At 33.9% G+C, this 13,161-nt stretch overlaps 1 protein-coding gene across 1 annotated transcript; it reads right to left on the bottom strand.

Moving 5' to 3' along the window:
• Positions 1-10,316: 10,316 nt before the first annotated feature.
• Positions 10,317-12,726, bottom strand: LOC136803533 (uncharacterized). Its single transcript, XM_067060276.1, has 2 exons — positions 11,511-12,726; positions 10,317-11,253 (listed from the first exon to the last, which is right to left on the bottom strand). Exons 1-2 carry the CDS (start codon positions 12,503-12,505, stop codon positions 10,317-10,319), a joined length of 1,932 nt encoding a protein of 643 aa, XP_066916377.1. The 5' UTR covers positions 12,506-12,726.
• Positions 12,727-13,161: the final 435 nt, after the last annotated feature.

The raw sequence follows: 13,161 nt of genomic DNA, 5'->3' as shown, positions 1-13,161 counted from the left end.
CTTTGAAATCTTTCGAATGCTGAATCAGCAAAATTTCTTATTACATGTGGAGGCATTTTTACTACAAGTTTTGACATTTTAATCACCCTTCTACAGCTTATTACAACTATTTTTGAAATCTTTCGAATGCTGAATCAGCAAAATTTCTTATTACATGTGGAGGCAATTTTATTACAAGTTTTTACATTTTGATCACCCTTCTACGACTTATTACAAGTCTAATGTTGCATTAATGTTATGGACATTCGATATCTTTCAAATGTTGAGTCAGCAAAATTTCTTATTACATGTGGAGGCAATTTTATTACAAGTTTTGACATTTTAATCAGCCTTCTACAGCTTATTACAAGTCTAATGTTGCATTAATGTTATGGACATTCGATATCTTTCAAATGCTGAATCAGCAAAATTTCTTATTACACGTGGAGGCATTTTTACTACAAGTTTTGACATTTTAATCACCCTTCTACAGCTTATTACAACTATCTTTGAAATCTTTCGAATGCTGAATCAGCAAAATTTCTTATTACATGTGGAGGCATTTTTACTACAAGTTTTGACATTTTAATCACCCTTCTATAGCTTATTACAAGTCTAATGTTGCATTAATGTTATGGACATTCGATATCTTTCAAATGCTGAATCAGTAAAATTTCTTATTACATGTGGAGGCATTTTTACTACAAGTTTTGACATTTTAATCACCCTTCTACAGCTTATTACAACTATTTTTGAAATCTTTCGAATGCTGAATCAGCAAAATTTCTTATTACATGTGGAGGCAATTTTATTACAAGTTTTGACATTTTAATCAGCCTTCTACGGCTTATTACAAGTCTAATGTGGCATTGATGTTATGGACATTCGATATCTTTCGAATGCCGAGTCAGCATAATTTCTTATTACATGTGGAGGCATTTTTACTACAAGTTTTGACATTTTAATCAACCTTCTACAGCTTATTACAACTATCTTTGAAATCTTTCGAATGCTGAATCAGCAAAATTTCTTATTACATGTGGAGGCATTTTTGCTACAAGTTTTGACATTTTAATCAACCTTCTACAGTTTATTACAACTATCTTTGAAATCTTTCGAATGCTGAATCAGCAAAATTTCTTATTACATGTGGAGGCATTTTTACTACAAGTTTTGACATTTTAATCACCCTTCTACAGCTTATTACAACTATTTTTGAAATCTTTCGAATGCTGAATCAGCAAAATTTCTTATTACATGTGGAGGCAATTTTATTACAAGTTTTTACATTTTAATCAGCCATCTACGGCTTATTACAAGTCTAATGTTGCATTAATGTTATGGACATTCGATATCTTTCAAATGTTGAGTCAGCAAAATTTCTTATTACATGTGGAGGCAATTTTATTACAAGTTTTGACATTTTAATCAGCCTTCTACGGCTTATTACAAGTCTAATGTTGCATTAATGTTATGGACATTAGATATCTTTCGAATGCCATGTCAGCATAATTTCTTATTACATGTGGAGGCATTTTTACTACAAGTTTTGACATTTTAATTACCTTTCTAGAGCTTATTACAACTATTTTTGAAATCTTTCGAATGCTGAATCAGCAAAATTTCTTATTACATGTGGAGGCAATTTTATTACAAGTTTTGACATTTTAATCAGCCTTCTACGGCTTATTACAAGTCTAATGCGGCATTGATGTTATGGACATTCGATATTTTTCCAATGCCGAGTCAGCATAATTTCTTATTACATGTGGAGGCATTTTTACTACAAGTTTTGACATTTTAATCAACCTTCTACAGCTTATTACAACTATCTTTGAAATCTTTCGAATGCTGAATCAGCAAAATTTCTTATTACATGTGGAGGCAATTTTATTACAAGTTTTTACATTTTAATCAGCCTTCTACGGCTTATTACAAGTCTAATGTTGCATTAATGTTATGGACATTCGATATCTTTCAAATGTTGAGTCAGCAAAATTTCTTATTACATGTGGAGGCAATTTTATTACAAGTTTTGACATTTTAATCAGCCTTCTACGGCTTATTACGTTGCATTAATGTTATGGACATTAGATATCTTTCGAATGCCGTGTCAGCATAATTTCTTATTACATGTGGAGGCATTTTTACTACAAGTTTTGACATTTTAATTACCTTTCTACAGCTTATTACAACTATTTTTGAAATATTTCGAATGCTGAATCAGCAAAATTTCTTATTACATGTGGAGGCAATTTTATTACAAGTTTTGACATTTTAATCAGCCTTCTACGGCTTATTACAAGTCTAATGTGGCATTGATGTTATGGACATTCGATATTTTTCGAATGCCGAGTCAGCATAATTTCTTATTACATGTGGAGGCAATTTTATTACAAGTTTTGACATTTTAATCACCCTTCTACGGCTTATTACAAGTCTAATGTTGCATTAATGTTATGGACGTTAGATGGACGTTAAAAAGACTTCATTTTTACAAATATCTTTGAAATCTTTCGAATGCTGAATGAGCATAATTTCTTATTACATGTGGAGGCACTTTTATTACAAGTTTTGACATTTTATTTAAACTTTTACGGCTTATTACAACTATTCTTGAATTCTTTCGAATGCTGAATCATCAAAAATCATCATCTTATCTTCGATCTGTAATAAGGTGTAGAAGAATGAAAAAGGGGTACAAAGCTGTAATAAGAATTGCCTGAATTGTAATAAGAAATTTTGCTGAGTCATTAAAAATCATCATCTTATCTTCGATCTGTAATAAGGTGTAGAAGAATGAAAAAGGGGTACAAAGCTGTAATAAGAATCGCCTGATTTGTAATAAGAATTTTTTGCTGAGTCATCAAAAATCATCATCTTATCTCAGATGTGTAATAAGGTGTAGAAGAATGAAAAAGGGGTACTAAGCTGTAATAAACATTGCCTGATTTGTAATAAGAAAATTTTGCTGAGTCATCAAAAATCGTCATCTTATCTTCGATCTGTAATAAGGTGTAGAAGAATGAAAAAGGGGTACAAAGCTGTAATAAGAATTGCCTGATTTGTAATAAGAAATTTTTGTTGAGTCATCAAAAATCGTCATCTTATCTTCGATCTGTAATAAGGTGTAGAAGAATGATAAAGGGGTACAAAGCTGTAATAAGAAGCGCCTGATTTGTAATAAGAAATTTTTGCTGAGTCATCAAACATCATCATCTTATCTCAGATCTGTAATAAGGTGAAGAAGAATGAAGAAGGGGTACAAAGCTGTAATAAGAAGCGCCTGATTTGTAATAAGAAATTTTTGCTGAGTCATCAAAAATGGTCATCTTATCTCAGATGTGTAATAAGGTGTAGAAGAATGAAAAAGGGGTACAAAGCTGTAATAAGAATTGCCTGATTTGTAATAAGAAATTTTTGCTGAATCATCAAAATTCATCATCTTATCTCAGATCTGTAATAAGGTGTAGAAGAATGAAGAAGGGGTACAAAGCTGTAATAAGAATTGCCTGATTTGTAATAACAAATTTTTGCTGAGTCATCAAAAATCGTCATTTTATCTCCGATCTGTAATAAGGTGTAGAAGAATGAAAAAGGGGTACTAAGCTGTAATAAGAATTGCCTGAATTGAAATAAGAAATTTTGCTGAGTCATCAAAAATCATCATCTTATCTTCGATCTGTAATAAGGTGTAGAAGAATGAAAAAGGGGTACAAAGCTGTAATAAGAATTGCCGGATTTGTAATAAGAAATTTTTGCTGAGTCATAGAAATCATCATCTTATCTTCGATCTGTAATAAGGTGTAGAAGAATGAAAAAGGGGTACAAAGCTGTAATAAGAATTGCCGGATTTGTAATAAGAAATTTTGCTGAGTCATCAAAAATCGTCATCTTATCTTCGATCTGTAATAAGGTGTAGAAGAATGAAAAAGGGGTACAAAGCTGTAATAAGAATTGCCTGAATTGTAATAAGAAATTTTGCTGAGTCATTAAAAATCATCATCTTATCTTCGATCTGTAATAAGGTGTAGAAGAATGAAAAAGGGGTACAAAGCTGTAATAAGAATCGCCTGATTTGTAATAAGAAATTTTTGCTGAGTCATCAAACATCATCATCTTATCTCAGATCTGTAATAAGGTGAAGAAGAATGAAGAAGGGGTACAAAGCTGTAATAAGAAGCGCCTGATTTGTAATAAGAAATTTTTGCTGAGTCATCAAAAATGGTCATCTTATCTCAGATGTGTAATAAGGTGTAGAAGAATGAAAAAGGGGTACAAAGCTGTAATAAGAATTGCCTGATTTGTAATAAGAAATTTTTGCTGAGTCATCAAAAATCGTCATCTTATCTCAGATCTGTAATAAGGTGTAGAAGAATGAAGAAGGGGTACAAAGCTGTAATAAGAATTGCCTGATTTGTAATAAGAAATTTTTGCTGAGTCATCAAAAATCGTCATCTTATCTTCGATCTGTAATAAGGTGTAGAAGAATGAAAAAGGGGTACAAAGCTGTAATAAGAATCGCCTGATTTGTAATAAGAATTTTTTGCTGAGTCATCAAAAATCGTCATCTTATCTCAGATGTGTAATAAGGTGTAGAAGAATGAAAAAGGGGTACTAAGCTGTAATAAACATTGCCTGATTTGTAATAAGAAAATTTTGCTGAGTCATCAAAAATCGTCATCTTATCTTCGATCTGTAATAAGGTGTAGAAGAATGAAAAAGGGGTACAAAGCTGTAATAAGAATTGCCTGATTTGTAATAAGAAATTTTTGTTGAGTCATCAAAAATCGTCATCTTATCTTCGATCTGTAATAAGGTGTAGAAGAATGATAAAGGGGTACAAAGCTGTAATAAGAAGCGCCTGATTTGTAATAAGAAATTTTTGCTGAGTCATCAAACATCATCATCTTATCTCAGATCTGTAATAAGGTGAAGAAGAATGAAGAAGGGGTACAAAGCTGTAATAAGAAGCGCCTGATTTGTAATAAGAAATTTTTGCTGAGTCATCAAAAATGGTCATCTTATCTCAGATGTGTAATAAGGTGTAGAAGAATGAAAAAGGGGTACAAAGCTGTAATAAGAATTGCCTGATTTGTAATAAGAAATTTTTGCTGAGTCATCAAAAATGGTCATCTTATCTCAGATGTGTAATAAGGTGTAGAAGAATGAAAAAGGGGTACAAAGCTGTAATAAGAATTGCCTGATTTGTAATAACAAATTTTTGCTGAGTCATCAAAAATCGTCATCTTATCTCAGATGTGTAATAAGGTGTAGAAGAATGAAAAAGGGGTACAAAGCTGTAATAAGAATCGCCTGATTTGTAATAAGAAATTTTTACTGAGTCATCAAAAATGGTCATCTTATCTCAGATCTGTAATAAGGTGTAGAAGAATGAAGAAGGGGTACAAAGCTGTAATAAGAATTGCCTGATTTGTAATAACAAATTTTTGCTGAGTCATCAAAAATCGTCATTTTATCTCCGATCTGTAATAAGGTGTAGAAGAATGAAAAAGGGGTACTAAGCTGTAATAAGAATTGCCTGAATTGAAATAAGAAATTTTGCTGAGTCATCAAAAATCATCATCTTATCTTCGATCTGTAATAAGGTGTAGAAGAATGAAAAAGGGGTACAAAGCTGTAATAAGAATTGCCGGATTTGTAATAAGAAATTTTTGCTGAGTCATAGAAATCATCATCTTATCTTCGATCTGTAATAAGGTGTAGAAGAATGAAAAAGGGGTACAAAGCTGTAATAAGAATTGCCGGATTTGTAATAAGAAATTTTGCTGAGTCATCAAAAATCGTCATCTTATCTTCGATCTGTAATAAGGTGTAGAAGAATGAAAAAGGGGTACAAAGCTGTAATAAGAATTGCCTGAATTGTAATAAGAAATTTTGCTGAGTCATTAAAAATCATCATCTTATCTTCGATCTGTAATAAGGTGTAGAAGAATGAAAAAGGGGTACAAAGCTGTAATAAGAATCGCCTGATTTGTAATAAGAAATTTTTGCTGAGTCATCAAACATCATCATCTTATCTCAGATCTGTAATAAGGTGAAGAAGAATGAAGAAGGGGTACAAAGCTGTAATAAGAAGCGCCTGATTTGTAATAAGAAATTTTTGCTGAGTCATCAAAAATGGTCATCTTATCTCAGATGTGTAATAAGGTGTAGAAGAATGAAAAAGGGGTACAAAGCTGTATTAAGAATTGCCTGAATTGTAATAAAAGTAAATATTCTCTACAACATATATTTGAATATAGTATCAAAATGCCGTCATTTAAATAAATTTCTACTGAAAAACTTCAAAGCAGTCCCACCGGACTAACGATAGAATTTTTATGCATTCCTTTTATCTACCTTTTATTACCCTTTTATACGCACATCAATTTTTTATCGCACCAATTATTTCAACTTTTTAACATTTTTTAGCTTTTTAAATGAGAATTTCAAAACAGATTCATTTTATTTGTACATTTGACAAGTGCAGTAAGCATGAAACTCGGAGTAGTGTACTTTTTTATTTTGTGATGAAAGATAACTTTTAAAATTTAAATTGGCTCTGATTTCATTGAGCACTCTGCAGCATCAATCACAAACAAATCTATATTTGAATATAAATATTTAGTTGTTAGGTATCAATACAATACAAACCCAAATTTCCAAAATGCAAAGGCATATAGATAAACTCGACAAAGAAATCCCATCATATCATGCCTTGAAATTTTTGATAAATGTGTCTATTATTTTATCATCTTTGATAATGATCAAGTTTTTGCTTTCCTCTTTCTTTTTAATATTGCTTTTTTTAGGACTTTCAACTCTCAGTTTTTCTTGAAATTGTTCTGTTTGGGAAGATTCAGATTTGCTCTCATCTCCAGATAGCATGCACATGCCTTCTCTCTTGGAGCGCTTCAAAGTTGGTTTAGTTTGTTTCTTTGTTCTCTTTGGAGGTTGACCAGAATTGAAAGCCTCAAAATCAAACTCCTCAGACTCATCAGAAGATGACATCAATTTGAATTCGTAAGAAAGTCTTTTAGGTCCCGTGTAATTGTTGATTTTATTTTTTGACATTTTTCAGTTATCTTAAAAATTGAAACAAGATTATTTAGAAAGCTGCTCAAGATAAAAGTAAAATTGAATAGAAATGAATGAAATATCATAATACATTTTATCACATTTGATATAATATTTACAATTATTGGTCCAGCGCGGTTAGCGAATGGACCTTTTAAGAGCACGGCAATGTTAGTGCGGAACCAAGTAGTAGCCTGCAATATCGGATCAAAATAAATACATTATCCCGATCAAAGGCTAGTTCGCGATTTCACTGTACCCACATTGAGTAGTGCTACGAGGGTACGAAGTCCGTCAGTTGAGAGAAATTAGTTTTTCATCAACAGAGTCTAAATTAAAACCTCAAATTTATGAGGCTGTAAGGAAATATAATCTCCTTAGTGCTATCTGCTGGAGACTATATAGTTTAGCCAACGCTAAATCTCGTGTGTGGTGATGAAACGATGAACGTGAAAAAATCAAGAAGTACAAGAAGTTGTCTCTGTCTTCAGTGTTTTGCAGTTTCAGTGTTTACATGGATGCTGTATAATATCATCAATCCTTAAAGTTACCTGAGAGTCAAAGGTAAGCAAGGCGTTGCTTTATATAATTAAAATTTCCAGGTGCCACTGAATCAATCAATTACCATCCCCTTGTTGATATTTTGATTAAACAGTGGGGTTCAACCACTGAGCTATAAACCCTGGAGACAGTTACTTTCAAGATTGTTGAAGCCGGTCTTTTAAAAAGTTTCCCTTAGATTATAAATGCTGTAGCAACAAAGAGCTAGACCAATCTTCTCTGCGCTCCTTCGACTGTTCGAAATTTCTTAAGGCCGAGGGAATTTGAATATGAGAGTTCAGCGTCGGCCGCCCGTATGTCAAAAAAGCAACCGCCTGAAAATTTCATTATTTCAAAAAAATTCATCATTACCGCAGTCACAAATAACTTGTGTTCACGTCATTTCCAGCCCTAAAAAGTGAGTTATCGGTTGGTCGGCACTAAAATCGTCGGAAAAATAAGGTCTGAAAACATAGGCTTTGTCATAGAGTTACTTTATTTATTAAAACCTTACACCAACCAGAACCTCAGCAATTGTATGAAAAGTGAATTTTCACTCTGTTTATATACTGCGAGCGATGTAAATTTCCTGTTTTCGTACTATAATCCGATAAAGCTAACCACAGAGTCCTGATATTGCCCAATTTTTTGTTCTGTGGATTTTTGTAAACAACAATTGGGCCATTTTAGATTTGGTCCACAAATGCTAGAGGTAATTAGTCAAACAATTTGATTATCAAATTAAACCAACCTAATTGAGCGATTTGAATTTAATTAATCAAACGCAATTCAAAACACACCAGTGCACTGGCAACTGGGCGGCGCAGTGGCGCACATGCTGCTTACAAAGATTGATAAAGTTTCAGTCGGCGTAAAAGAAATTATTCATGTCAGCGTCAATTACCTCATAATCTATCGCGTTTTGACTTTTGTTCCCCTTCCATGTCCGCTTCCGCTCGCTCCTGCCACTTTTTCCAAACATTTTTGCGCGCATGCGTGCCTCCCTCTCCTTAAACCCTTACCGAAAAACTCAATATTGGTACAGCCCTGAATTACGCTTGGCGCAAGGCTTACTCTTTCGAAAATTATCTTCGGCGCAAAATTTCATGGAATCCATACTGGATTCAAACTAAAGTAAAATTGAGATTCAAAATAACCTTGAAAAATTCGATTAGATTGTTAAATTTGATAAATTTATCTTCCTAATATTTAAAATGTTAACTTGTTCCCGGTCAATGCTCGATGGGGGTCGTCACATGGTTTCTACCTCTTCTATATTTAGGGGGTTTTGGATTTTGTAAAAACCCTTAGGGGAATTTTCAATTGACAATACTTATGGGAAGACTGCAAAAGTAATGGTAAATTTTTATAATTGTTGATCTTTAACAAGAATTTCATTTCCTTTTAGACGGCTGTGCTTATGAACATAATTGAAGAGAGATCTGCAATAGAAAGTGACCATCCAATTTTGAGGTAATCTATATTTTATCTAAAATTGCAAATTTATTTTATCTAATCCTGATATTTTACCCTCCCATTTTTAGGGGGGATGTTAGAATCAAAAATTTAAAACACCCTCCTACCAATTTCAAACCCCGCCCAAAAGGTGAGAGTACTTAACAATTTTATAAGGCTTTTCACATGCTTCTATAAATTTTAAACATTTTCTTTTCTTTTTTCTTTTTATAGGAGATCAGTGTGGTTCATACAGTGAAGTCCGGTGATAATCAATCGAGTTTGGATGGAACTCTCTTTATATATAGTAAAGAACGCATTATATATAATATCCAAAGCCACAGCCACAGCCAAAGCCAAAGCCTTAACATATTTAATTATTCACTTTTTAGTTGAGAGTTGAGAGGACTACCCAACTTATTGTAAATATAGAGAACTCAATATAATCAAAAATTGTTCCAATTATTGTCTTTTCCCTTATCCTGACAACATGATATCTTTAGACGCTTATCGCATATCCATTGGGAACTTTGATAGGGCTAGGCAATATGACCTCCGTTCCTTATATAGCACCTCAAAATTTGGCAGTACCAGTAGGGTGACCAGGAATGGGCGTCCCCGCTCTCCGTCTATTCTTGCTTTGGTGTTACTGACATGTATTATTCTAATTCAGGCGGGTGATGTAGAAACGAATCCAGGCCCTGTTACCATTTACAAAATAGTTAAAGCAACAACTCATCAAGGCAATGGGGCGGTGTATGGCCGAACAGCGGGCTCCCAGTGTATGTTTATGTCATTATCGGCAATAGTGTATTCTAATGCAAGGGCACCCCGCTACTGGGATACAAACGATCTGGATACAGTTTTGAAAATCGGTAACGACCTTTATGGGAGTTTAGGATATACTGATCAGTTTTGACGAGTTACCCCTACATATTGAAATTGTTAATAATAAGGTCGATTTTGAGCGCACTACACCAACTGTTTCAGCCTTGACACAAGAAAGTCGTAACTTTATTGAAATACCTGCCGGTTATAATAGTGGAATATTTTTAGGTGGGTCTAGTGGAACAGCTTTTATGTTTCATGGAAATTCTTATTATCTGTTTGACTCGCACAGTCGAAATGAGTCGGGCATGTATGGTGGAAACACGGGAACATCAGTTCTGTAGGGTCTGAAAATAAAAAAAAGTACTGATTGATATCTGCAGGAATGATGGAGAGATGCGAGATGCCCGACGATACTGAAAGAGAGCTGGGCCTTAATGCCGACAGGCTGCTTGTTTATTATCATTAAAAAGCTTTCTAAAGCAAGCACTGTCAGCTCTAACCCTCAAAGAATCTCTAGTTCTAGTTTCATGAAACTTTAAGTTAGGGTCTTTCAAAATTATAGCCCATGATTTACGACCGTATTTTTCGATGCCCTGCTTTAAGCAATGATCTTCTGCACTAGTGAATTTCACATTCTTATGTTGTTTTCTGTTGGTTTGTTGTCGAGCAGCCTCCTTTTTGATAACAATATTGTCATTTGGTATATTTAAGATGCCGACTTCCTGTACATCAGCCACGGCTGGAGTGTTATTAGTAGGAAAAGTTTCTGTGATGACCATATCTGTCGATTCGTTTAGTGATTCACTCACTGGTTGGTATGGATCGGTATCAACTTCCATATGGCTTGATGAGCAAGAAGCACTCGAAATCGAATTTTGAGCGTTAGGTTTCATACCTTCTATTATGCGTCGACTATGACTCAATACGTCGTTATCGAAAGAACAAGATATATTATTAAACATTTCAACAAGGTTTTTGTTGCCGTCAGACCTTGCGTCCTTTGTCATCTTTTCCATACATTTACGTCCCTCTACTGCAACGATCCTCGATTGAGTCTTCTTGTAGTGTATTTTAGCTACAGTAGAGCTGTGCTTTTGATCTTCGGTGATGTAATGTTGCTCTTCCAAGTTAAGCCTTTCGCTGCTTTCCGTTTCGACTATTTGCCTATAACGAGTTGGGTTGATGTGCTTGCCAATGGCTTCATGAACGAGGATCGTCATAGCTGAAGTCAAGGATTGAAATTGAGTTCCATTTGTTGAGAGTAGAAGGAAGTCGCATTGTGGATTGAGACGAGGTCGGATGTACTCTAAGTACAAATCAATAATCTCTATCGTATCGTCTGATAATATCAAAGTGTCGAAGATATACCTTAAAACAATAAACATGCATTGTTATTATTATACTATTAATAAAACAGTTTAAATATCATAACAAAATAATAATTATCATATGATAGATATATCTAAATGAGAATTAAACTTTGATTTAAAGATACAGTAAGTGATATAAAATGTATGGTATCATTTATTAGATCAAAAATCATCGTTTCTTAAAATTAGGATATCAAGCAGAAAAAGTAGACTTTGTCTTAATCTAATACAAATTCTTTAGAACCATAATCATACCTTGATGCTGTTTTGAACTCTCTTTGATCGACAAATCCACCATTATTTCTTGCTTTGTTAACCATTTCAACCGTGAGAAACTGGTACGTCATAGGTCTTGAGCATTTAACTCGGAGGAAAAGCAAAGCTGTGATGAATCGAATACAGAAGACCAATTCACCTTTCGTTAGAAATCTTGCTTCGTGGCTTTCAGAACACTTCTCAATTATCTTTTTGAACTGTTTCATGTGGAAAGGTATGACCACTTCCATTTCCTCCAACGTTGCCCAGCTGTTTCTGGCGATAAGGGTTTCCAAGTCGAGGTTTCGATTACAGTCTAAGTTCTTTTTCTTTCGAAGGTTTTCATTTGCTCGCCTGAGATAAACTTCCACAACTGTGAAGCAACGAAGAGTATTGTCAGAAACTCCATTTGCTTTTCGAAAATCAATGAAATCTGTAATACACTTTACGTAGTTTACAGCACCGGAGGGACCAACTTTCCATTCTTCTTCTATCACTTTTAGAAACGATATGAAAATTGAAGCAGATGACAAACAACAGTCAACAAATTCGTTAGTTAGGTCAATGTCATTTTCATTGTTACCCATGGCATGCATAAAATATTTCATAGCTCGTTTGCCAATCTGTCTAGCCTCCTTATTGTTTTTTCCACCTCCACAAGATGTTCCAAGCCAAGTTAAAAAGTCTCTTCCAATTCCTTCATCCAATGAAAAAGACGGCTTACCGGCAGTAGATGCTCTCTTTGGTGCAACAGGAAAGTCAGTCATGTCCTCACGTTTAACTTCAGGCTGCTCGTCAAAGTAATAGTACCAAGGATGTTTAGTGTTGATATGCTTTCTCAACCCTCTGCAACTTTTGAAGTCACCATGTAAACATAGCTTTATAGGACACGTGTAAAGGTCCTGCTGGTTTGGTCGGAGTTTTAGCGTTCTTTTACCATGTGCAGCTCCCACTAAGCTCTTCCAGTTGACCTGGAGTCGCCTTGGGCGACGCATTATGAATGACCTGATTTGAGAAGAGCCTTTTATGTTTTTTCTTGTCAAATCTTTACAGGGGGTTTCATTTTACTTTTTATTTGTTCGAGTTAAAGAATAGAATCGTTCAATTGACCCCCGTAAGCTAAACGACCAATATATTCCCACCGTTAGCAAACTTGTTCTCCAATAGGGAGAGGAAAATCAAACGTCAAGGGAATATAAAAACTTGACATTAGTCATTATTTCATTCCCGCAATAGTAAGTTAATAAGGAACTCAATATTCTATTATTAAAAATACATTTGTGTACAAATTGTTCCTTGTTATAAAATTGAAGAAAGAACAAATTTGCTCCTTAGCGAAAGTATACATCTTATTCTTTTCTAAGAGAACAAATTATCTGTTAACACGAAAAGAACAAATAATTCATCCTATAAAGGAACAAAGGAACAATTGAAACACAATTTTGAGATTGGAGTCTAAACCATTCCTTATTGAACAGTTTATTCCTTTATGAAAAACAACACAGAACAAAGAGATCCTTAGGGATCAAAGAGTTCTTCAGATAAAGGTTCCTTGCGAGTTCCTTAAATACAGGAACAGACCAGAAATTAACTACAATAAGGTATCTAAGAAACAAGCCCAAAATCGAAGAACATTTTCAAACTAATTTTT

This window comes from Clytia hemisphaerica, unplaced genomic scaffold (assembly GCF_902728285.1).
Source record: "Clytia hemisphaerica strain Z4C2 unplaced genomic scaffold, Clytia hemisphaerica genome assembly, whole genome shotgun sequence".
In the NCBI taxonomy this organism is placed as follows: Eukaryota; Metazoa; Cnidaria; class Hydrozoa; order Leptothecata; family Clytiidae; genus Clytia; species Clytia hemisphaerica.
Note: the sequence above shows the minus strand (reverse complement) of the source record. Positions and strands in the feature narration are given on the sequence as shown.

What these genes read in the sequence shown, in the direction of transcription:
- LOC136803533 (XM_067060276.1), bottom strand. Translation starts at nt 12,505, where the DNA reads ATGCGTCGCCCAAGGCGACTCCAGGTCAACTGGAAGAGCTTAGTGGGA. An exon ending in GAGTTCAAAACAGCATCAAG is followed by an intron (nt 11,254 to 11,510) that starts GTATGATTATGG and finishes TATTGTTTTAAG; the next exon opens with GTATATCTTCGACACTTTGA.